General features: G+C 35.9%; 2 protein-coding genes across 2 annotated transcripts; both read right to left on the minus strand.

Annotated features, from left to right (window-relative positions):
* Nucleotides 1-2,282: 2,282 nt before the first annotated feature.
* Nucleotides 2,283-14,770, minus strand: LOC142351568 (uncharacterized). Its single transcript, XM_075403660.1, has 2 exons — nt 13,873-14,770; nt 2,283-2,990 (listed from the first exon to the last, which is right to left on the minus strand). The coding sequence occupies exons 1-2, from the start codon at nt 13,996-13,998 to the stop codon at nt 2,361-2,363; spliced, it is 756 nt and encodes a 251-aa protein (XP_075259775.1). The 5' UTR covers nt 13,999-14,770; the 3' UTR covers nt 2,283-2,360.
* Nucleotides 14,771-15,785: 1,015 nt separating this feature from the next.
* LOC142351729 (uncharacterized) lies at nt 15,786-19,869 on the minus strand. The gene is made up of 2 exons (XM_075403874.1): nt 17,800-19,869; nt 15,786-15,932 (listed from the first exon to the last, which is right to left on the minus strand). Exons 1-2 carry the CDS (start codon nt 19,867-19,869, stop codon nt 15,786-15,788), a joined length of 2,217 nt encoding a protein of 738 aa, XP_075259989.1.
* Nucleotides 19,870-26,350: the final 6,481 nt, after the last annotated feature.

A 26,350-nucleotide genomic window follows, 5' to 3' on the forward strand; every position in this document is an offset into this window, starting at 1 on the left:
CTTGTTTCTGTAGATCATATTAGTGATTGTACAGTTTTGACTTTACTTTGACTTGTTGAAAAGAGAATTAACTTTGATATTCTCAAAACTTTCTTTCAGAGGAACAAAGTTCCTAAGTAAGAGAAACTTTGTGCAAAGCATAAAGCCAGTTTCTCTTACTGGCTTTAACGAAGCCGAGCATAGTTCACAAATTGCTTTACTTGAGCAACTGAGTGCGCTGAAAAGCACAAAATGCGAAATTGGTTACACTTTTAAACTTTGATTATCGGGAAAAGGTCGCCCAGAACATTACAACATTGCGAGATAGAAATTGTTTACCCTAAACAGTCGCTAGGACAGTTACCTGGAGCTGTACATAAGGGGTTTTGCATTTTCGAATCATAATTTGAGTTATTAACCAAAACTCAAGCAAAATTTGATTGTTTAAAACAAGTTTGTTATTCAGCAAAGCTGAGCGATTAGTTAGCAGGAGTAATTGAGCAACAAGTAATGCAACGGTTTTTGACAGTATAGCGGATAATACAGTTCACAAAGTTAACTGCAAAAATACAATTTCCGGACAGATTTGAGACCGCTGAAACGAACTGGGCGGTGTAAAGTTTTCCTTGACTTTGTTAGGAGAACAGCCGTTACAGCTATTTATAACCATAAGAAACTGCAGTTTTTTAATGTTGCTGAGCTTTCACCGGCTATTAGTTATTTTCTACTCGGCAGAGTTGTGAATTCGATGCGAAAGAGTTATTATATAGCATTATCATTCATTTTAATTTTAAACGATTTGTGAAACAGTTTCAACCTGACGATGAACGTAAAGTTCCAAAACGTTTGTTTTAAATATCGGAAGTAATTTTAATTTGACAAACTGGTTTATTTTACATTATTATATAGCGGTATTAAAGATAAGAAACGATTTTTAAAGTTTATTCTAAAAAGTTGTTAACGAATTCATCAGGAACATGGAGATTGTTTTATCTGGTACACTGAGATAAAGAGCACTAAAAATCAACTAAAAAATGTGGTTTTCAAAATTGGCCTATTTTTCACCGATCATTGAACCAGATAACTTTTGATTTTAATTTATTTTAATACTTTCAATTGTGGATTTCACTCAGAAATTTATATATACGTTCTGCTTTTCTAGCATTTAGTTTTTTCTCTCCGGCATTATATTTTTTTTCTTTTGCTGTTTTTTTTCGGTGTTTTTTTTTCTTTTGCTCGTTTTCAGTTTTGTTATGTTTATTATTGAACCACTGTCTTAAGCTTCAATTGTTTCTAAATTTAAGTAATAAGCCATAGCAGGTTTATCTTAAGCTACAAAATGAGCAAAATTAAAGTTTAAAATAAAACGTTTTGAAGTTGAGTACAAAACAGACCGTTAAACTTAAAATTGAATTTAAAGTTCAAAAAAGGATACCGAAAAATCATGTTTTTAAATATGATTTGATTCAGAAATTCAAATATTTGTTTGAAAATACAAGTTTTCAATTCGGGGTAAATATCCTATATTTGATAATCAACTTCACATTATCCAGCTTTTTGTATTCATAATAAAATAATAGAGAAAAACACAAAACTCAGCTGACAAGAAATGAAAATTTTTGGTTAAAATGAGCATCGATTTTCTGTCTGGCGTTGTGGTGCTAGGACAATAAATCGAAAGACAACAGATCTGGTGTGAATACTGGAAAAATAGTGCGAACATCAAATTATTCAGGTTGCATATTGACCAATCAAATTGAGGCAATCACTTGTAATACAGCTTATAACATTGCCTGTCGTAATAATTTGTTCCGTTGTGATAGTTTCATATTGAGTCTATCAAGTCCCACCAGCCGCAAAACATGTCTATGACTTACTGATGCGGTACTCTCATGTCGGCCCACAAATGGCGCTTAATATTAGCCAATGAGAATAACAATTAATTCACAATCTACAGTACTAATTTTGCTGTTTTCGATCCACTGTACGGTCACCAGTGTATGGCTATTGCATAGCTTAGTACTTCTTTGTGAATTTTACTACCTTCGCACTACCGTAGAAGTTTAGTAATAAATTTAGTAGTGTAATTATAATCTAAGGCATGACCGTTTCCGTAATACGCTTTGATAAGTTTCCCAAGATTATCTAAAATATTTGTTTGATAGTTAATCGCACAACAAATCAAAATGCAAGAAATTGACTTGAGTTCATTAAGTAATTTCAAGCTCAATACCCATCAGAGCTGATTTTCTTCCAACCTTTCCGTTCAAACGCAGACTGATTTGCAAAACAGATTCAAAGAACTAGTTAAAAAGACTTTATTTTTTAAAAAAATTTACCATCTATTAAAATACAAGTAGCAAATCATTATATAATTGGTATCAAAACTCAGCAACTTGTAATGTTGACTCAATTCTTGAGGGTTGAATGTCTGAATTTGAAGTGACTTGAAGTTCAACTTCTGCGCTTTGATTTTCATCAGCAATTTTCTCAGAATTAGCTTCATTAATTTCACTGATATTGTTTTCGTTGGTAGTTAAATTATCAGCATTTTCTATTCTCTCATTTTGTGTTTCGTAACTTGTTTCTGATACAACTCTCGGAGAGTTGAATACCAAACGACCTTTATTTGAATTTGCATTCGGAAAACCTTCGCCACTATCTTCCAAGGAATTTGGGGAATATTTACCTTGGTTCACATCGTTAGCTGACTCATTAATTGTGACTTTGTAATCCGATTTACGCTTGTAAGGTCGAGGAGCTGATAATTCTGTGTTTCTCAATTCCTGTGCATCTCCAGTCGTTTCTAGGAATCCTGGCACCGCGTGAAGTTCGATACTTTCGCGGCCATTAGCATCAACTTGGTTTCGACTCATAGTCGAAGATGGGGTGCTGAAGTTGTTGATAGGCTCTGGATCTTCGGGTTCTTGAGTTGCATTGATTGACGGGGTTAATGATGACAATTTTTGGTTGATAAACTGTTCCTCAATTTGTTTGTATTTCTTCTTGAGCTAAAACGATCCAAATTCTTTATAGAGGTACACAGTATTAATGATCTGAGTGGAAAAGTGTGAAATGTTAGGAGAATGAGAGAGAGAGAATTTGGTTTAAAAAAGAGGGAAACTTCAGGATAAGATTCCTAACATTATTTAAAGTATTGAGTTGATGAGGGAATTTTGAAAAATGTCAAGAAATAACAAGGTCCATAATTACACGATGGTCTAATCAAGATTTTGCACAAAATTATATTTATTTTTGCTCATTTCCAAAGCCAGAAGGACATAATTCTTGTGGATCAGGTCAGTGGATAAGGCAAAAATATAAGCTAAAAAATTTTTCTCTGAAAATTTCAAACTAAATCGCTTACACCAAATTGCCGAAGTCCGACATTTATAGAGCCTAACGTACACGAAAACAAAATTTTGTCTCAAAAGGCTTTTTTCAAAGCGCGTGTGGTGTAAGAGAAAAACATAAGAATCATTGTTCTCGATCAAAACAAAGACACACAAACTGACAGATTGCTCAATTTTATCCGCCATAAGTTAGCTAACCCAAATTATGAAAAGGTCACAGCAGCAGAAAAGCAGCAGAAGATTATTTCAAATAGATTTTTTTTCAAATTAAAAATCGAATCGGCATCACTGTACTGAAAAACAAAATACAACCAACAAGGAGGCTAGGTAATGTGCGTACGCACATAAGGTTCCGACCCCGCTCATCCGCATTCGTGACTTAATTGGCTACCGAAAGATGAAGAGAAAGAAAACTTTTTAAAACATACACATTGTTCCATAAACAACCAATGGAATACAATAAAGCCACCCTAAAGCGCCGATGAACGTTAATGATAATAGGACTACTAGAAAGGACAATACTAAATGTCAAACAACAGACATTATTTACGACCAAAACTTGACGTCTATAATAATTAAAATTATAACAAAAACATCAAACTCGCATCAGATAAAACCTAAACAAAACAATTTAGCCTATACTTCTTTAGAAAAGATATGCAGCTGGTAAACAGGTCGACAAAAAAGGGCAAAGAGGTGCAAAGTTCAAAAATACTTTTCTATTTATGAAAACAATTTTTTTCACCGTTATTAATATCATTACCTATCAACTGAAATCCCTAAAAAATTCATTTATATCTCGTTAGGAAGCAATTGAGACATTTCATTATGAAATTTTCAATTGCGCAGAATTTAAAAGCCAATGGGACCTAAGATTATGGTTATAAAATAAAAAGAAAACAAAAATGCTAAAAGTGTAGAAATAAAAAAAATCTCAAATATTTTATGAAATCTCATAGTAAGAGCAGTAACAAAGCCGCAAAACAAGTGTTTGAAGCTGAAATCGTTGTAGAGAGTAATCTTTAGTCCACCGGAAACGGGCTGCGACCTGTGTTTACTGAGACTGGGCAACAAATCGACCGAAAAACTATTTAAAAAATGACGAAGCTCAAAAATCCAATTGTGTTTTTGAAAACAAATAATTTCAAAAGTCATAATAGACCTCAAATTTCAACAAACAACGATGGATTAAGTTGCGAAAACTACCTCAGGAAGCCGATTGGGCCTGTTAATAATGAGACTAATTCACGACCCTACAAAAAACAACAAATATATAAAGAGGCCAAAACTTCAAAAAATTTTGCGAGATCACACTGTTCAAAGCACTATAATTATAAGATGTTACCAGCAAAAACTCTATATCGTCACATTATCCTCATTTTAGCATCAAAAGGTCTTCCATATAAAAGAACTATGTAGACATGACAACACAAAACCCAAAAATTGAGAAGTTTATAAATCTCGAAAACTTTTTATATAAATTAAAGGTCAAAGCAATCAGACACAACGTATAACCAAACCAAAAAAAAATTTTTGAATCAATAAAAAATTGAGACTTCTAATTAGTGAGATTGAGTTACTTGGTTACGAAATGGAAAGCAAAATAAATACAGTTGAATTTTTTTTATTTCAGTTTTAAAGTCATTAAAGCAAACAGTACTGAATTGAAGTCTATAACTAGGTTAAGTTATGCGTCTTGAGGAAGCAATTGAGACCTAACTTCATCAGGTATATGGTGTACAACAACAAAAAGAAAGACAAACATAGGCAGAAACAAAAAAAAATTTGCGAGATAAATGTGTCTCAGCCCAAAAAGCATAAACTATATAATATAAACAACCAGCATAGCCAGATTTGCCTTTTTCCAATGCTGTGCATTTTTTTACTACTCTTTGCTTAAGTTGGATTCGTCAAAATGTGATAATTCGACAAGGAAACAAATGAACTGATAAAATATGCAATTATACTAAAAAAAAATTAAAAAAGTAAAAACGCGTAGTATCAAAACAAAGAGACCATTAGATGGGTATAAAACACTTACGAAAATTAATTCATAACCCACGGAAAATTGGTTTTTGCCTGTTTTTGCTGAGATTGAGCCCGAAGTTGAGAGAAATATGATAAAACATTGGCAAAATTCAAAAATTAACCGATATTATCTTAACACAAATATACTTAAAGTCATAGCAGACATTAGATAACGACTGAAGTTCCTTTAGACCTCTTAAAAAAACTGTATCCTTGAGTTAGGACAGGCATTGGACTATAAGGAAGATACCAAATGAAACCAAAATTCAAGAAAAACATAAAAATTTTTTTACGAAAACTATTGGTCAGAGCCATAAAAATCATGAGCTTAACTTTGAAACCGTAATATATTCTCGTTGGGTCTCATTTTTTGTAAATATCTTCTGTCATCAATTGAGCCCTGATTTAAAATTTCTGTAAAAAAAAAGTTTACATAAAAAACATTAACATTTCGGAAATAATTTAAAAAGTCGCACCCCAAAAAAATCTTTAAAAAAATTTATCGTATGGATACATGGCGCGACCAAGATAAAAAAAAGGATGCTGTGCTTCTAAAAAAAACCTTCTTTAAATAGTTGCGAAATAGATCAATTTTTCAACGAAATTTTTTAGTTTGTCAAAAAAAAAGCATTTTTTATAATTATGGAGTTTAAATTTGCAAAAAACTGGCTAAATTATAATTCCAGAAGACTCTCAAAGCGAGCGTGTGTTCAACTAAAGTGAACTATAAAAGAATATGGCCGCATTTTTGAGTTATCTACTTCCAGCAAATTTAAAGCGAGTGGGCTAAAATTGGTCACAAATTTGGTCCCGGAAAAATTAAAATTTTGAATAATTTAGCATAAATTAATACCAAAAAACTCAAATCGAACAAATCAGCAACCCCTCTTTGTCTTCAGAGATAAAAATACAACAATTCAGTTCACAATTTGAACAATGACCAAAAATTAGGTCAAAAATACCGAAAATGTGAATAAAAAACAGCTGAATTATGTCTATATTCACAAAACTTTAAACCTCGATAACTACCTACAAAATGCGAAGATTGAAAAAGTCTTTTTAATTACATATTATATGCTGGACGGGCTTTTTAATGATACCACTCACAACTCTCTACGATGAATATATCGATCGGCCAAAATTGTCTGAACAAAAAAAACTATTTGAGTGTATAGTTCCCTCCCCACTAAAGTGGGTCGGAACAAAAACTGAAAGTTTTAAAAAAATTATCCAATCTACGGTTTCCGCTTATCGAAGACGACAACGAATCGCTGCCGAGGCTATCGCACTATGACAAAGCAGTTTAATGCTAAAATATAGTAAAAAAAGTTTGAGTTCTTCCGATGTTGCGAGCATAAATAAGGCATTTATCCATTTGTTTTTCAAAACAAATAAAAATTTTTAATCACGTCTAGGAAGCTATAATGGGTAATATTCCTCAAATTCTTAATATTGCTTCTCAAATATTGCTTATCAGTTAAAAAAAATTGAATTATCCATCCAATTGCTTCCTAATTATCAGAATTTTTCATCAAATTAATTAAGTTCTCAAGCCTTTCTTCCGAAACAAAGACGTCAACAATTTTTTAACAAAAATTCGACAAAAATAAACTGAATTATGAGTTGACGAAAGTCGAGATTTCAATACAGGAATTTCTGGATCAACCCTAAGGCTTTATTGATTTCTCGGTCTTTCGTGCAAAAAATGGTGTCACATCAGCAAAATTGCTCTACGTAGCTCGAAAGGTGTGGAGGAACCATTAAATTTGCCGTAGAGTGTTTGGATATCATACTGGTTGAGGATATGATCACGGGTCACACAATTTAGAACCCATTCGGAGTGAATTGCGTTTTCATTACAGACATGCTTTATCGTCAAAATCGGATTAAAACCTTATCATGAACAAAAAAATTAGTGTGATCATTAACGAGACAATAGGCGATACTGTAGTTCTCATTATCAGATCATCAACACATAACTTCTTAAAAAGATTTTTTTAAAAAAAATCTAAATGAAAGAAGCAATACAAATAAGTCATTTAGTTGCACCATTTTTCAAACAACTCCTTTCAAAGACTTTTAGAAGAGTAAACAGAGAAAAGTACCTCTAATGGTAGAAACAGTATTCTAAATTTATCATTGCTACAGGACCGATGCAATCAGAGTATGGTTACTACGATTACTGGCACATATCAAGGCTACAATTCTTGGAAATTAATATACATTGGTGCACGATAATTCAAAAACCATTCTTTTGGATGGGTGTGTTGATTAATGAGCACCTCAACCACCTCAATTGAGCTGCTCTATATTGATCACAGCATTCATACTCGCACTTGGAAGTTGTAAAATCCTAGATCTCTGCAGTTCCAGATTCTACAATGCCAGATTTTCCTATGTACTATTTTAAACTTGCAAGTCTGTGCTTCAAGCAAGGTTGTGAAACTCTGCATCTCGTGACGTCACTACAAAATTATGGCTTGCTGCGCTGATCTCAATTAATGCCAGTTTCATTTCAGATTCTTTCAGATTCATATTTCAATCAGTTTTTGGTGCAGAATCTGCAAAAATTCAAGCTATTTAATATTTTTGAACGGTGTTTATGTGGTCTGAAGGTAAGGTGTGTGGTTCACACGCCAATGATTGAGAGTTCAATCCCCTGCCTCCGGGAAGCTGTCTGTGTAAGGATGAGCTGTTACTTACCGATAGATTCAGGTTGACCATAGCCTGACCAATGTTGGCTGCAATAATGGTACCACGTGAAAGATTCACATGCAAAAAAAAGTGGCCATAGTCACCAAAAAAGAGCAATGCTGCTCATGAAAAGAACAGTCTGAAATGTGGGGAATAATAAGAAAAAGGGCAGCTGAAAACAGGCTGTAGGATTGGAAAGTTAAACTTAAGCTTTTTTCGGAAAAGAACAAAATTAACACTGACCTTGAATTATTCCCAACACAAAAGCGAATTCTAAATTTGAAACTGTACAAAGATAATAATGGTAAAGAAATTTAAACTGATGAGAATGGTTGAATAAGTAAATATTGATTCTGATAAAGATTATATCATGGATTGAACACCAAAATTCTCACCCACGTAATATTGGATTAGAAACCCAAATTAGGGGCCTAAGTTATCAAAGTCATGAATGACCTTCTGAAAATTTTTCCCAAAAAGGTATTTTTCTCACAAAGATTCGGAACATTTGGTAAAAATAGGACTAAACTATCATAACCAAACATAGATTAGCAGTACATATACGGCTCAATTTTAGCCAATTTTGGGAGAGAACAATTTGTGCGAATAATTGTTGTGTTGCGTGCTGTGTAACCAAAATCAGTCTGAAAATAGTTATATTGTCGTGATAATCGAAATTTCGGAGTGAGTTAACAGATCTCTGTCGTGGTACTGAACTTGTGATAATTGTTGAAACTAGTATACCCTGGTAATTATACTTTTCGTTAATTTAACTTAGCAAATTTTCAACTACTTTCTCTTTTTGGACCTTTTCTTATAAATTAGTAGAGTTTAAACTGGTATCTAGTAGATCTTTGTTAAACACTTTGATACGTGGCACTCATAGGCATTTGTAACTAGTTGTTTTGAAGGAACCATAGTCTTGTAATAATTAGGACTGGGTAAAACTTAATCGTTTCTTTCGGTTTTCTGTTAATCAAAAGCGTACTTGTACAACTTTAGTAACTTCACAATACATCTCAAAGGATCTGAAATCATACTCAATCTAGCTTCAATTTATTGGATTTAAATTAGTTTGGTGACTAGTAAAGTAGTGATCAACCAATCAATAATTAGGTTAAGTTAGGTTAACGGACTGGAGGACAGCACCGAGTCCAGGACAACATCAAGACGATTGATTTCTCAGAGTATTAATCGGCCAAGCTCCTTCCAGGAGACCGCATAGTGAAGCCACTCTGAGGGTAGGCCTGCATGCTCTTAGACGACTTGGCAAGTTAAGTTAACCCATGTAGTATGGAATGATGAACCAAGTAGACAATTAAAAAGGTCTGCAGTAACCTGAAGTACCTGATGGGCAATGTCTTAACGTTCTATCAAGTTGGTTAATACTCGTCTGGTTGGGTTGTGGAGTGAACACCGACGAGCTCTTCACGTCATCTACTATTTATTTAAAGTATATTGGTTGATCGATTAATTAGAAACTGAATTGAGGACCTGGTATAATTCTCAATCTTAGAGTCACCAATTTATTTCATTTTGTAAAGCATTTCTTAGAAGCTAAAATATCATATAACATAGAAAGGCATTACCAACACATTTTAATAACATTATTATTAGCAATTGACTACAGTTCTATAGCGCCTGAAAATACTTTCTTTAGGACTTGAACGGAGGGCCTGGTATAACCCTTCAGTCTAGTTAAGAGTAGTAGGTTTTGTGAAGTTACTATCCAGTCCAGTAGTTTTCTCTAAGATAGATTCTAGGAACAATTGTGGAATTGTGAATAGGGTAAAACCTCCACCCTAAATATTCAGATTCTATATTGGCGACCACAGAGGGATTCTTCTGATTAGAAGATAGTTTTATTGATTTTTGATTCTTGAGGAACTACGTTTTCCGTCCGATCTTGTGTTTTTGAAATTGACTCTTTGTGACTACGTTTTTTGAAATTGGTTCTTCACCATCGGAATCCAGAAGGATTCCGAGGCTGAAAAATAAATCAAAAGACAGGAAGCTACCTTAACAAGGAACAGAGATGAAAGATGCCACCTCCAAAATCCCGCCAGCCTTCCAGCGGAGGGGAGAGAGTTTGACAAGCTGGGCAGACAGGGCAGTAAAAGTGTGCCAGAAAACGGACGCAAACATCAGCACTCCAGAACTGGATCGCCTCGCTAGCTGGTTGTTTCTGGAGGGACTTAGAGACGAACAACTCAGGCAACATTTGAGAGAGATGCCTTATATTGGATTATCTGTAACCCTAGGCAAGGCTATTGATTTGACCATGGAGCAAGCCCAGGACGACTCGGACAAGTGGAGCACTACGGCCATCGTCCATACTACTCCAAACAGACCTCAAGATGCTGGAAGCTGTGATGACTTAGGCGCGACCCAGCTCATAGATGAGAGCTTCAGCAGTACGGATATTTTCCGAATGCTAGAGCTACTCCTCAAAGAACAACAGCAGCTTCGGGAGGACATGCACAGGTTGCTTCGAGGGCAACAAAATCTCATTGAACAGCAGCAAACAGCAGCAAGGAGAATAGTGCGTTGCAGCAAGTGCAAGCAAATCGGCCACTACAGTAGAGGTTGCGCCCAAGCTACATAGAGAAGTTGAGACCAGAGTAAAAGAATTGTAAACCGGACGTCCAGTTAATCATAAAAACTTTCTAAAATGCAACATAAAATAGACTGCTTATAATTTGTTGTTTGGTGCTGGTTGAAAATCTAGTCACTCAATTGTTGTTTTTTTTGTTAAATTCGTTTTAGTTGTTGCTCTTACATTTATTCAAAATAAACGAATTTTAAAAAAAAAATTTCGAAAGATTTTCTCTGGAAAGGACCGTAAGCAATCAAAACGAGACGTTTTTTTAAAAAAAAAAGAAAAAAAACTTTTGAGCAACAACAAAATCCAGGAGCATTACAAACCACTTAAAAATTGTTTAAAAAAAATAATGACAATTTTTTTTTCGAACAATTTTTCTATCAAGGTATTGTTTCGTTAGGCAAAAGAAACAAAGAAGTTATCACTTATTATTTTTTTTCAAAATGTTCTCCAAACCAAATTTAATAAGAGAAGTTGTTTTTTTCTCCTAGGTTCTATGCTCTGGAGACGATTGCAGGGTCAGTGAAATACAATAAGGGAATCAGTTCAACTCTTTGGATTAGTATACATTTTTTGAACTCGAATAAGCGACTCTTATCAAAAAAAAATTGGAAGCGAATTTCGATCTTAAAAACAAAAAAAAGAAATCCCAAACCGCAAAATAGAAACTGGATTACTTGGGTATGTAACAAGGCATTCCGAATTCACTTTAAAATTTTTTGAACCGTGGATAAAAATCAGCAGTATGCGGTACATTCGAACATTGTTCACACTGATCAGAGTACTTTTTCTCCCAGTACTGAACCTTTTATTTTAATCTGCCAGAATTTAACATCGTTGTTAATAAATGCTAGTTTTAACAGCGCGAAATTAAATTGGGTTCTTTTTATTTGTATGATACTACTCCGCTAATGCAACGGTTTAGGAAATAAACAATTCCTCAGAGATACGGGGTAACAACTGACAGAAAAAACAAAAAACAAAACAAAGATAGCAAAACTTCTGCAGTTTTGCTAGATATACAAAAAAAGACCTCTTGCAGAACTCTGTATTATTCCTTCTAAATATATAGAGAGAATATTACTCAATCAATTGGCGCACTAACCAACCTAATTGATTAGATGCTTAAATTTCATTTGATTATATTTGAGTGAACGGTACGACTGTAGAAGAACATGCACTCTCCAATAAAATCTCTCATCATTTCTTCATCTACAACCATGGTTACGAATTTACACAGTTGACTTAGGATTTCTTTGAACAAAGTTAAGGGAAACAAACAACATGTTCAGAGGATCAACTTTACCTCCACTCAGTATTATATCAACCTTGCATTAACTCGCACCTTCAGTGTGACGGTTGAGGCATTCGATTGGTCCACTACATTACATCAGTTGTAATACTCCACCTCATGATGGAGGCCCAAACAAAGCTGACCGACCAGTCTTCCTGTCTTGTCGTCTGATCACTGGAGCCTTCTGTTCGTGACGCAAGCAAGATGATATACACAGAGAAGAAAACAACATACAACGAGGTTGATCACTGATTACAGAGCAGACTAAAACGAAGTCCTAGGTGGATCCAACTTCATAACAAATGGCGATTCCAAGACCTCATCATGGATGCGTGCATTCCTGCATCCAACCCATTTGACTATGGAGAAACCTTATACCTTGAACAAAAAAAAGAGAGGTCCGATGGTGAATCCGCCCACTGATCGAATCAGAGATGCTGGGAAGACAACTCATACGGAAGAAAGGCTAGACATTTTAGAGAGAATGCGAACCAAAAGACTCAAATCCAATAAAAATTTTGTACCGCAAAATATGGTGATGGTGCTTTTATATATATTTACTTTATACTCTAATTTCACTGTACTGTACTATTCAGGAGAATAGTTTAGTCCGGATGGGTGGGATGTAGGATTGGAAAGTTAAACTTAAGCTTTTTTCGGAAAAGAACAAAATTAACACTGACCTTGAATTATTCCCAACACAAAAGCGAATTCTAAATTTGAAACTGTACAAAGATAATAATGGTAAAGAAATTTAAACTGATGAGAATGGTTGAATAAGTAAATATTGATTCTGATAAAGATTATATCATGGATTGAACACCAAAATTCTCACCCACGTAATATTGGATTAGAAACCCAAATTAGGGGCCTAAGTTATCAAAGTCATGAATGACCTTCTGAAAACTTTTCTCAAAAAGGTATTTTTCTCACAAAGATTTGGAACATTTGGTAAAAATAGGACTAAACTATCATAACCAAACATAGATTAGCAGTATATATACGGCTCAATTTTAGCCAATTTTGGGAGCAACTTCACAATACATCTCTAAGGATCTGAAATCATACTCAATCTAGCTTCAATTTATTGGATTTAAATTAGTTTGGTGACTAGTAAAGTAGTGATCAACCAATCAATAATTAGGTTAAGTTAGGGTAACGGACTGGAGGACAGCACCGAGTCAAGGACAACATCAAGACGATTGATTTCTCAGAGTATTAATCGGCCAAGCTCCTTCCAGGAGACCGCATAGTGAAGCCACTCTGAGGGTAGGCCTGCATGCTCTTAGACGACTTGGCAAGTTAAGTTAACCCATGTAGTATGGAATGATGAACCAAGTAGACAATTAAAAAGGTCTGCAGTAACCTGAAGTACCTGATGGGCAATGTCTTAACGTTCTATCAAGTTGGTTAATACTCGTCTGGTTGGGTTGTGGAGTGAACACCGACGAGCTCTTCACGTCATCTACTATTTATTTTAAGTATATTGGTTGATCGATTATTTAGAAACTGAATTGAGGACCTGGTATAATTCTCAATCTTAGAGTCACCAATTTATTTCATTTTGTAAAGCATTTCTTAGAAGCTAAAATATCATATAACATAGAAAGGCATTACCAACACATTTTAATAACATTATTATTAGCAATTGACTACAGTTCTATAGCGCCTGAAAATACTTTCTTTAGGACTTGAACGGAGGGCCTGGTATAACCCTTCAGTCTAGTTAAGAGTAGTAGGTTTTGTGAAGTTACTATCCAGTCCAGTAGTTTTCTCTAAGATAGATTCTAGGAACAATTGTGGAATTGTGAATAGGGTAAAACCTCCACCCTAAATATTCAGATTCTATACAGGCTACTGTAGGCCTGTCCCACTGCGATTACGCAGAAACCACAATTATTATTAAGGAATTAATCACAAACCCTGATGTTGACGAGAATGAGGACAATAAGAAGGAGAAGCAGGAAGCCCAGAGTGCCCAGGATGACATAGGCCATAATCTCCCCATAAGCAGTTCCCATTTCTCTAGAGGTCTCAGTAGTCGTCATCTCTCTTGACAACTACCCACTACTGAAACTCTTAGAAACCCTATCTCTCAAAGTCGCAAATTGATTTCACACAATAAACAAAATAGCAATAACTTTTAAAATAGTATATTATTATACATCGCAAAATAGCAAACATATATTTTGTGATCATAAATAGATTCAAGGGTAAATTTTTGTAAAGAAATTGGCAGAACTAAATTCAGCTGCGCGATGTTTGCGTTTTTCAATTCGATAGTTCAATAAAGTAACAATCGGACACTCAAATTGGGAATCCATCTAAAAGATTTAATAGCAAATTCATAACTTTTGCTGTTAAATCATAAAATAGTACAGGCTGCAAAGTAATTACAAAACTCACAATAGAAAATTATCGTTGAAAGGTAAAATAGTGTTAAAGTAATTTCTTGTAGAAATTCAGGTAGAAATTCAAGAAAAAATAGACGTTTTGCATTAAAGATTTTATTTTAAAAAAATGTTCAACGTTTAAACCGCAAAGGCAAAATTAATGAATGGCTTTTCAATGTCGATTAAAATAATGACAGTAAATTAATCATGAGAAAGTGAATGTTATTATGGTTAAATTGTAATCGGACCACAATCAACACAACGAAGTTTGCGATAGTTAGTTTAACATTTAAACTGCCGTTTGCGTCAGAGTAAATCGGTCAAGGAAACGACAACCAATACAAATATTTAGATAAACACATCACATCTACTAAGAGCGTGGATTAAAAGTAGAAACGTACAATTTCATTGTGGTAAAATGTGAACACCTGGCCCAATGGTTAATCCTTTGGATACTAAAAAGAGGAACGGAAAATTCTACAACTGCTAAAAAAATAAACTTCAATCAGCTTCACTGCAGATATTTGTGCGCATTTAAGGCGCTTTTTCTACTTAACAGAACACTACCAAAACCAAACCATTTTTTATGAAGAAAAGTGATCGACATAAGCGTGCTATATTACAACACATAAATTGTAATTGGGGCATAAAGAACATTAGAAGAGGGGGGGGGGGGGGCAGAATTTTGTCTGGACTGTATTGAGCCATACATGGTTATCGGATGTTGTTTTAAAACATATCTCTAGTCTAATCATTTGTTACTTTGTTAAAAGAGCACGTCTAAGTTTCACGTTGTTGGACAAAAGAGTCAAGTTTTTGTTGCAATTTTGGCGGTTTTTGAATCATCTTGAAAGTTGCAATAACATTGCAACATGCTGCAAGGGCACAAAGGGGGCATCAAGGGTTTTCGGAGGCATCAATTGATTGAAGTCTTTTCTCATCTTCTTTGAAATTGGCTCTGAAACTGTAGGCTGAAATGTTGTCAATATGGTCAGTACATCAATTTGTGGGAAAGGGGTAACTCACGTTGCCTAAAACCGGAGCGAGAAAAATCTAAAAAAAAAACTACGGGTAAAAAACGCGTGCGAGACCGGAAACGGGGCGAACGAACGTGCCGTAAGCCGTTTTTACCTTTACGACTCGTGTTTCTCCATCTCGTCCTGGCGTTGTCTCCATGACTCTTCTCAGTGGCCAAATGCCTCTTGGTGTTTGGTCTTTCAACACCCAAACAATGCCGTCCACTTTGAGAGGTCGATCGTTGCTGTTTGACCATTTCGACCGTCGGCTAAGCGTTGGCAGATACTCTTTCACCAAGCGTCGCCATATATGGTTCATCAGCTTCTGCGTGTTTTTCCATGTCTTCAAGCTTGCAGGTTGCTGGTCTCCAAATTGTCCTGGTGGCAAGCTATTGAAGGGACGCTGGATAAGAAAGTGGTTTGGAGTCAAGGTTCCTCGTTGTAAGGCTGCTCAGCAACATTAGTCAGTGGTCTGGAGTTGAGGATTGATTCTGTTTCCACCATAATTGTTAGGAAAGTGTCAAAAGAGAGTCTTCTGGATCCTAGAATGAGGAGGAGCGTTCTCTTGGCGCTCTGGATCAAACGCTCCCAGACACAGCCAAAATGAGGGCCGTATGGGGGATTGAATTTCCACGTTGTATTGGCTACTGCTAAAGCTTTTTAGATTCTGTCATTGTCCAAGGCTTTAACACTTTTCTTCAGTTCTTCAGAAGCGCCAACAAAAGTTTTCCCGTTGTCGCTGTAGAGAAGTTGGGGCTGGCATCGACGACTGCAAAATCTTCTGAAGGCATTGAGAAACGTATCTGTATTGAGGTCTGGACACGTTTCTAAGTGAACTGCTCGCGTCACCATGCATGTAAATATTAGACCATAATGTTTTTCTAAAATGCCTTTGGAATCTTCGATGTAGAAGGGTCCGAAGAAATCTACATCAGAATTAGCAAAGGGGAACTGTGTTTTTGTTGTTGGAAAACGAAAACTAGGTAATGGTGCCATAATTGGTTGAATATTTTTCGTGTCAAAGCGTCGACATAAGAAACAATGAAACCGTACGCTTGCTAACGCTTTCCGAAGGCCAATCACATGGTAACGTTGTTGAATGAACGCTTTTGTTGGTTCTGTGGACTGGTGAATACATATTTGATGGGCATGTTCCAAGTACAAACGAACAATTTTGTCCTTGGCGTGCAAAATTATTGGACGTTTTTCCAAATCGAGTTGTGTTGGTGCATACTGCAATCGACCACAAGATCTGAGTAATCCGTCCTAATCCAACAGCGGATTTAAGCATCGTATTTTGCACTTAGAATCTAGTTTGATTCCACGTTGTAAGGAAATAACGGTCGAATGGAAAAAACTGTCCTGAGATAATTTCAGGAGATAATTTCTTGATAATTGAATGTCTTCAGTTGTGTATTGGTGATTGTTCGTTCGCATTTTCTTTGCACGATTAATTAGGTTGATAACTGTTGGTTGCAACTGTCAGAAGAAGTTTGTTCCATGTTGAAAATTTACTCGGATCGACTATAGGTTTAATTGTCTTGGGACTTCTCGTGACTGCCGCACATGTTGCGCGTGGTTTGTTTATCTCATTCCAGGTCGACTCGCTTTGGCAAAAAAATTGGGGTGGATCTAAACATTTCTGCTGACTTTCGTTTGTCTCAAGACCGCCAGTTCCGTGATCGGCGGGATTGAGATAAGTTGAGATGTGATGCCATTGCTCGGGTGAAGAACTTTTATGAATTTCTTGCAATCTGTTTGAAACAAAAACGTTTTGCTTCTTATTTGAGGCTATCCAGTCCAAAACTACTTGACTGTCGGACCAAAGAAAAATTTGGTCGAATGTCAGTGTCATTTCTCTTTGGATCAGTTGTAGAAGGCGCACTCCTATGACAGCGGCTTCTAGTTCCATTTTTGGCACAGTTATTTGTTTAATGGGAGCAACTTTGCATTTTCCCATGAGAAAGCATGCTTGTGGCGGAGTGGTTTGTCTATTGGTTGTACGGAGGTAAGCAACGGCTGCCATAGCTGCCATTGAGGCATCCACAAATATATGAAGTTGGCTGCTTGTGATTTTACTGAAATTGTGAACAGTTCTTTGTATTCGGATTTCGGGCATGTCAAATTAGCTGTTTAGAACTTTCCGGATGTTATGGTGTAGTTCATGTGGTATCAAATCATCCCATATTCTTCCAAGTTTCCAAATCTGCTGCAAAATCATTTGGATTCTAATTGTCAGGGGAGACAACAGGCCGAAGGGATCGAAGATTGAAGATACCAAACTGAAAATTTTCCTTTGTGTGTACACTGTTGCATCTTTAGGAAATTGATGTAGGTGAAACATGACAAAATCGTCAGTTTTTATGTTCAATTTTTGACCAAGGACTCTTATGATCTCTTTTGTTTCGTCTTTGTCGTCGGAAGAGATTTCAGCAAGTACATCTGGTTGGTTCGAAACAAATTTTGTCAACTTGAAGCCACCATTTTTCAGGCATCTTGTTGTCTGTGATATGACTTCTTTGGCTTCTGAAGTTGTTGGCAGGGACTGAATGTAGTCATCCATATAAAAGTGGTGTTTAATAGCGTTCAAGGCGGCTGGAAATTCAATTTTGTTGTCTTCTGCACATTTATTGAGCACATAAATTGCGCAAAATGGTGAACATGTTGCGCCAAAGATTAATATAGTGAATTGAAATTGTCGAATGGAGTTGTCTATCATCCAAAGGAAACGAAGAGTAGACTGGTCTTCTTGTCTCACGGCAATCTGCATAAACATTCCTTCGATGTCTGACAAAACAGCAACCGGGTGTTCTCTGAATCTCAACAGCACTCCAACTAAGTTATTTAGCAAATCAGGACCAGTTAGAAGATTTGAGTTCAGTGATTCACCGCGGAATTTTGATGCTGCGTTGGCAACTCTTCTCACTTTTCCGGGTTTGTTTGGATTTGTGACTGAATGATGAGGTAAGTACCATATTGACTCTGGGGGTGGTGCTTGCATTTCGACTGGCTTGACAAAATTTTTATCCAAGTCTGTTTGGAGTGTCTGGTTGTACTTCTGATTGAGACCGGGATCGTTTTGTAGTCGCTTTTGTAGACTTTTTAGTTGACTGACTGCTGAGAAATAGTTATTCTGGAGTTTCTTTACAGGTTTCCAAGGAGGGCCAATCTGATATCTTTCACCGTTGTGACAGATTGAGTTTTCCATTGTTTGGACTGCTAATTGGTCTAGTGAGCTGTCTTCATTCTGTTCGGGTAATGTACCTTCAGCTTCTATTTTCCAGAATCTTTGAACTAATTCGTCCAATGGTTCCTCTTCAGTGTCTTTCCGGCAGACATGGTAAATGAATGGTTGGCGAGGGGGCTTGTTTGAGTTCATTGTTTTAGGAGATAGCTCGTACTCTCCAGCGAGAGTCCAACCAAGCTTTGTTTTTACGCCGAATGGACGCTTTTTGCTACCTTGGATTACCTCGACTGGATATGTGAAGTGAAACGTATTGACACCAAGAAGGGCGCCTATTGCACCGTTGGCTATGTCAGGGAAATAAATGTGACTAAGTTCCTTGAAGGTGTCGCATAATTGATTGAGTTCAAGAACGTTAGCGTGTGATACATTGAGACATGGCGTGCTATAGGCTCTTGCAATGCTGAAGTGTTGACTGATTTTGTCATAAGGCGTTACTGTCACTGTTTCACTAATTTTGGACAGTGGCATTTCATGTTCAGTGTTTAGGTACTGCAGAGTTGTTGATGCTTGTGCTTCGCAGGGAAGCTCAAGAAAGCTAGTAAATTTATCCAGCAGGAAGGTGAACTGGCTTCCGGGGTCAATCAAGGCGTAGGTATCAAACACTTTACTTCCTTTTACAAATGAAACTGGTATAATTTGTAGTTGTTCATACCATTCAGGAGGAGGAATTGTATTTCGGTTGATACTGAAGTTTTGGGTCGGATTCGAAGCACTCAAATGGGCGCGTTGAATATTTTGTTGCTGTGATTGTCTTTTACCAGAAAACGATTGACCGTATCTTGTCTGCTGGCTCTTTGTACTGCTGACAGTGTCAGTACTTTTGTTTTGATTTTGTTGAAAAGACGGCTGTGTTTGGGGGCTTGCTAGATTTTGTTTCGGCTGATTGGGATTGCTTGTTGAGAAGGCAGCGGTGGGCCGCTTAACTTGTTTCGAAGGATCATGCAAAGTTGTGTGGTGATATCCTTTACATGTTTGGCATCGTTTTGTGGACGGACATGACTGCTTAAAATGTTTGTTGCTTAAACAGTTCGAGCAAAGATTGTTCTTGCTCACAATGTCATACCTTTGGTCTGGCGCACATTTCTGGTATTCAGGGCATGTTGCGAGTATGTGACTTCCTTTGCATTTCTCGCAAGACCTTTTTGACTGATCTGCATCTTTACACGGAGGAAAGGGTGGTTGACCATGCTGGTTTGCAGGGCGACTTGAGTGCAATGAATTCGGTTTCCAATTGTCTTGTGAAGTATTAGAAAATTGATTCATAGAATTGCTGTTCCTATTATCATTGTTGTTGTTAATTCTGCTAATGCTATTACTGTTGTGACCGAAAATGTTCCAATTATTAAACGGCTTATGAACATTTTCTCTGTTGATTTTGTCGTAAACTTGGGCCTGTACTTCAAGCCACTTCTGAAAATCAGAGACGGTTGGTTGATTTCCAATTGATGTTATTGTATACTCTGTCCATTTTATCAGAATATTATGTGGAATTTTTCTTTTGCCTTTTTCATCAATGTTGAACTTTGCAAGTCGGCTTTGAAGCCTAAATATTCAAAAGCTTGCACTAATCGTTTGAGAAAAGAAGCAAAAGATACGAAACTCTGTTTGTTGTAGTCATTGTTCGGACGCCAGGCTTCCAGTTGATTGATGAAAGCATTCACAGCAATGCTGGGATCTCCAAAGTGATCCATGAGCTCTTTCAAAGCAATCGCGTAGTAAGCTGGGTCACACGAGTAGGCTTGAATTTTTCTTTGGCTTTTCCTACCACCGAGTTCTGTAAGTATGTTATACGGTGTGTATCCGTAAGGCTAGTATTATTGTGAACTAGGTTGAAAAAATTGTTTATCCACTCATGGCATTTCAGTGGGTTACCATTGAAATTTGATATTGTTATTGTAGGAAGTTTAATGGAATTTTAGTTTGTGGTTTGTAAATTAAAATTAATTTCAAACGGGATTGTTTCTGTTTGTATTTCAGTTCGTGGCTGAAACAGTTGCTTTCCAGAAAAAGACCAATTTGGAATTTGTTTCGAATTTCCCGAAATGTTTGGTTGGCTAATATATTGAGTAAAGGGGGGAAGAATGGCTGTTTGATAGTTTGTAAAGGGATTTTCCGGAGTAAGCGGACAATTAGGTGGCTGAGATGATGTACAGCAAACAAGGTTGGTATCTTGGGTGTTGAGTGTTGTATAGGAGGGGAAAACAATTCCATTGTTTGGTTCTTCCGTTCGATTTCCATTGCTAATATGAATTCCAGTTGGGTAAAGTGGGTTCTGAAATTGTTGGGAAACGTTTGTTTGCGCTACTGTTGGTAACGACATTGCTGACACCAATTTAACGCTCTTCTGGTTTTCACTTATTGGAACAGCTGAAAATTGAGTTTTTGAAACAGTTTGAGCAGTTGCACTTTGATTGTTGTCGAAATGTAGGGGATTGTGTCGACTGTCTTCGTAACCATATGGATTTGGCGTGGTCTCATTTGTCACTCTATTTGTTCCTTTTTCTGAATGAAATTGACGCTGAAGCATTTGCTCATTCAAATTGCATGAACTTGATGTTTGGTATGTATTGGTTTTTTTAACTGGGCAGTTATGTTGAATTGAGTTTTGTAAATCTAATGCAAGACGTTGTATGCTTTGATCTTCTCTTTTGTTATTTAAGGGAACAGAAGACTTTTCTTTTGGTCTAACTGTGGCATTTGCTGGTTGATTTATTGGCATTTCGGGCAATGTGATCAGCTTTGAACTAGAGAACTGGTTCAATTCTCCAATTGATGAGTTAATTAATTCCGGCTGGTTATCAATAGATTCAACAGGAAATAAGACTGCAGTTTGAATCATTGGAATGAAGGGTTGTTGAATTGAAGCAAACTGGTTTAAAGTGTTCTCTTCTCTCTGAGAACAACTTTGTTTACTGGGGATTGAGGATTACTCAAGACAAATCTGTCCTGAATGTTTGCTCTGGATAATAGGGTTGATGCTGGTGTTGGGGCTGCTAACAAAGACATTGACTGATTTATGTGTTCAACCGTCGTTCAATTTTTTACTGATTATTCAGTCAATTCTCTAGTGTCCTGCGCAAATTGGCTGTTGCTCTGAAGGAATTTGGAGAGAAAGTTGGGTTTATTTTCTTCTTGCGGAAGGAAAAACGATGGTTTCGCCGGTCTTGGGTGCACTGGAGGGGAGACATCGGTGTCAGGGTTCTTTACTCTCATGTTGTTTTGCTCTGAGTTTTGGGAAACTGGTGTCAATCGATGCAACTCGAGTTGTCTTCTTGAGGACTCTGAGATGCAGCTGATGTCATCGCGCACTCGAGTTGATGATTGACTCAATTGACCATCATCGTCGAGACTGTTGACTTCTAGTTCCAACTTTTCTAGACGAGAGATCAAGTTCGATTGACGCTTCATGACTGAATATATGCTACTGGAGCTTACTTTTTCAATCATGATGCTGTCAAGGTTTGTCTTCAGCTCTTCAACCCTCTCCTTGATTTTGTTGATCAACAAAGAAAGAGTTGGAAAGCTTTTTCTCTGCTCAACGGATGTCTGTAAGAGATCAAGCTGATTTTTCATGTTGAGCTCAGTCATTTTGAACTTGTTCAATGCGTATTGTAACTTCTGGCTGTTTTCTTTTGTCATCTTGATGAATCAGCTGTAGTCAACTCGTAATGGTTCTGTTGTATTTAAAGTAAAGGTAAAGAACGGCTCGAAATTTAAGGAGCGACAACTTTTTGGTAAATTAAAAACCTCTTAAGTTTTTGGAGGCTAATCAGCCTAGCTTTTTTCGTTCAAAAGTAGCAACGCAAATTTTCACAAAAACAGGAATCCTAAAGGTGTTTTTTTTGTGCTAAATCTAGCTAAAAATTTGCTTAAAAAAAAGGAAAAACTAAGCGTTCGCGCGTGTGTACCGTTGATTTGTTGAACAGGACCAAATAATTGCTTTCAATTTTTTTACATATATGACTTCGCAACGATTCTCCTCTAAATTTTAGTTCTCCTTTAATCACAATCAAAGTACCAGAAAAAATTTTACTGAACTGTTTTTTTTGTGTGGAGTTTTAGGAACAAATAAAACCTAAAACCAAATAATTAAATCTATATTGATACCTCTTCAAAATAAGTTAACTTTTTTTAGAATTTAAAATGCGGTGCGACCAGGCAACGTGAGCTACAGACAAGCAGAGAAAACTGGTTGCTTAAAAGCTGGGTCTACTTTGAAGCTCTTTTCCAAGAAATTCTGTTTTGCGAATCTTATGAAGTTAAGGACAACTGCTACCATTAAACTGCTTGTATTTGTTTCTGGATATTATCTGCCACCTATGAATTGCTCATCTTTACTTTGGTGACTAATGTGACCCAACGGAAACACACTCCTCTTCAGTTGGTGACTACTGAGACCAAAGGGGGAAAAGGGACTTCTTTCGGCAACTTCTGAGACCGCGGACAAAAAAGAAGAGACGTTTGAGTTTTCCAACTTAAAGGGACTATATGCGTGAATGAATTTGAGTGGGGAATTATTCGAGAGCTTTTGATTTACTTCTCTTTGAGATCTTATCTTCTCTTTTATTTCTCTTGAGAAGGTATTTTCAGTGTATACTACTCAATTAACTAGATGCGCGGCTAATAGTATGCAAAATGAAAACAATATAAGTGTAAATGTCGGGTTTTCTTGAGAAAGCATACTACCCCATTAACTAGGCTCGCGGCTAGTAGTATGCAATCAAGATCAAAGAAAACACAAACCTCTTTGCAGGGTTTTTTTTGTCAGAAGCTTTTCAGTAATTTTCTGTCTGTTGTTTTCGGTTTTGCAGAATGGTTACATAGTTTTTCAGCTTGTTTTTTAATGAACTGCGGAGGTATATAAAATAGCTCTTTTTTGAAAATTGATTGATTTTTCCTTGATTAAGAAAAAAACGTTATTAAAACGCTTTTTGATTTTTATATAACAGAGAAACAATTTTGCCACCTTTCTGTTGCTTCTTTGCAGTTTTGAAATAAATGAAATAAATTTTCAGATTATTTTCAAACAAACGGAAGGATCTATTTCGAACGCTTTCTTGTTATCTACTGAAAATTTCCAATAAACATTAGAAAAATGTTTTTTTGAGTTTTTTAAGTAAAAGAAGCAAATTTGCAAATTTCAAGTTGCCTCTTTATAAGTTTGTATATTCAATCAACTGATTTTGAGACTTGTTTTCCAACAAAACCAGGGGAGCTAATCAATGGGTTTCAGTGGAGCTATTAAATGTTTTATTCAAAACGTTAGGAAAACGTTTTTTGAATTTTTAGATTCAAAGAAGCAATTTTTGTCAAAATTGAGTTGCTTCTTTACAAAATTGCGAAATCGATAAACTGATTTTGAAGCTTATTTTCCAACAAACCCAGGGGGACTAATCAATGGGTTTTTTGGATTTATTAAAAGGTTTTCCCTAAAACGTTAGAAAAACGTTTTTTGATTTTTTGTACTCAAGGAAGCAAATTTTGTCAAAATTGAGTTGCTTCTTTACAAAATTGCAAAATCGATAAATTGATTTTGAAGCTTCTTTTCCAACGAACCCAGGGGGACTAATCAATGGGTTTTTTGGATTTTATAAAAAGTTTTCATTAAGACGTTAGAAAAACGTTTTTTGCTTTTTGACGCTCAAAAAAGCACTTTTGCGACTTTCTCATTTTTGAGCAAAAATTTTACATAAGGTGTTCAACCAAAATAAAGTTGATTTTAAGTCCAACTGAAGTGTTCTATTCAAATAAAAATTTTACTTTCATGTAGATTTTTTTCGACAAATTGAGAAAATTGTTTTTGAGTTTTTCCGATGCAAAAAACGCTATATCGTTTTTTCGGGCAATTTGTGTTTTTTTTTGCGTTTTTTTGCGTTAATTGCTGACTTGTAGTTGCTCACGGCTATTTCTTTCATAAACCATCTACCAAAAGCTCGTTGGGGGACAATTTTTGTTTGTTTGGGGTTTTTTGTCGCAAAAAAAAATCACGTTTTTTTTGGATACGTCTAACCGGGGAAAGGACTTCTAAGGTGACGTCTGGAACCTCGGGCGATCATCTCTTGGTGACGTCTGTTACCAAAAAAATGTCAGGCCTTCTTGGTCGGGTGACGTCCGAAAATCCTTGAAAAAAAACTCTTCGTCTTTGGTTGGCTCGTCTGCAATAAGAAACTCTTCCTCTGTCGTAGTCTTGGATATTAGTCTTGGGGTGTGCTCATGCCCCCTCTTTGTTGCAAAAAAATTAAATTTAATTCAGAAGGTTTTATGTCCTTATTATCAAGGCGGATGGTCGCCAAAATTATGTTTTAAAACATATCTCTAGTCTAATCATTTGTTAATTTGTTAAAAGAGCACGTCTAAGTTTCACGTTGTTGGACAAAAGAGTCAAGTTTTTGTTGCAATTTTGGCGGTTTTTGAATCATCTTGAAAGTTGCAATAACATTGGCAACAGATGTTAAGTTCTTACTTTTTCTGTATTTTTCGTTTTTTACATAATAACGAACTATATAACAACACAAATTTGCAAGAGAGGGCATAAGAACACCGAAGATTGGGGGGGGGGGGGGGGTAGATCCAATATTTAGGGGGATTGTTAGTGATACGGTGGTTAAAAAATTTATGGAAAAGATCGTGAATAACAAGATAAGAGCCAGAAAGTCTCTTGCAAATAACAGTGGTGAAGTGCAGGTTTGATTATTGTTAGAATAAAGTTCATGCGAGATGCGAAATTAGCTTAAAAGCACTTTGTAGCCTCTGACCATGAAATACATTAGATTCTTGCAAGATTTCACCTAATGTTGTTTTGATGTTTTGATTCAATTTAATTTCTTTCAAAACATCGAACTCTGATCTTCGAACATTCAAAATGTGAAGAGCAAAACATTTCACAAATTGTGTCATAATTTAAGTTCTGAGACTAAGATAAGTTCACAACATTTCTCGAGAGTAACTTCATCTGCGAGCAATAAAATATTCACAGTTTCTGTGATCTGAGCAATATAAGGTCGAGTCAGTGTCAGATAAAGATGAGATAAAATTAACCATGTCAAATTTGGTCTGAACTGTATAACGAGAATTTCCTTAACCTAAAAAAATGGCTGCTAAACTAGCATCAAAATGTCACGATATTTTGATTTCAAAATGTTTTTCCTCCCCATAAAGCCGTTTACAATTCTTTACATATAAGGTATATCAAAAAAATGCAAACGGGGGCTGTAAAAAGTTTTATTAAAAATAATTATGTTGAAGGTGTTCATTTTTTTAAAATACTTTTTCGAAATCGGGTGTTCCAAAAATCAAACTGATCAAAGAAGAACAATGAACAAATTCTTCTAGGGAAACAAAAAAAGCTCGAGTAAAATTTGCAGGAATAATTGCAGGAGTAAGAACTTCTAGTCGAAAATTCTTTTAGTCCCGTAACAAAATCACCAAATTCAGAAAACCTTTTATATATTCTGCATAGTTTTTGAGAAAAGATTCAATAGGTATATGGTTTTTTTAAACGAATGCCTAATGGGTTTATAAGAGAATTCAAAATTACGACTCGAACTCATCTTAATTTTATGCGATTCGATATCTTAACCTTTACAAAAAATATCAGTGAAAAGATTGGAACTTTGTGAAGGCAAATATTGAATAAAACAACTGTCATGGTATCTAAATCGATTCATAATAGTTCCCAAGACATCTAAAACAGTACCAGCGCTAGCATTTATGAGACTTTTCTTCGGCAAAATACAAAAAGAAA

The sequence above is a fragment of the Convolutriloba macropyga genome, chromosome 13 (assembly GCF_964194025.1).
Source record: "Convolutriloba macropyga chromosome 13, txConMacr16.3, whole genome shotgun sequence".
NCBI classification, from domain to species: domain Eukaryota; kingdom Metazoa; phylum Xenacoelomorpha; order Acoela; family Convolutidae; genus Convolutriloba; species Convolutriloba macropyga.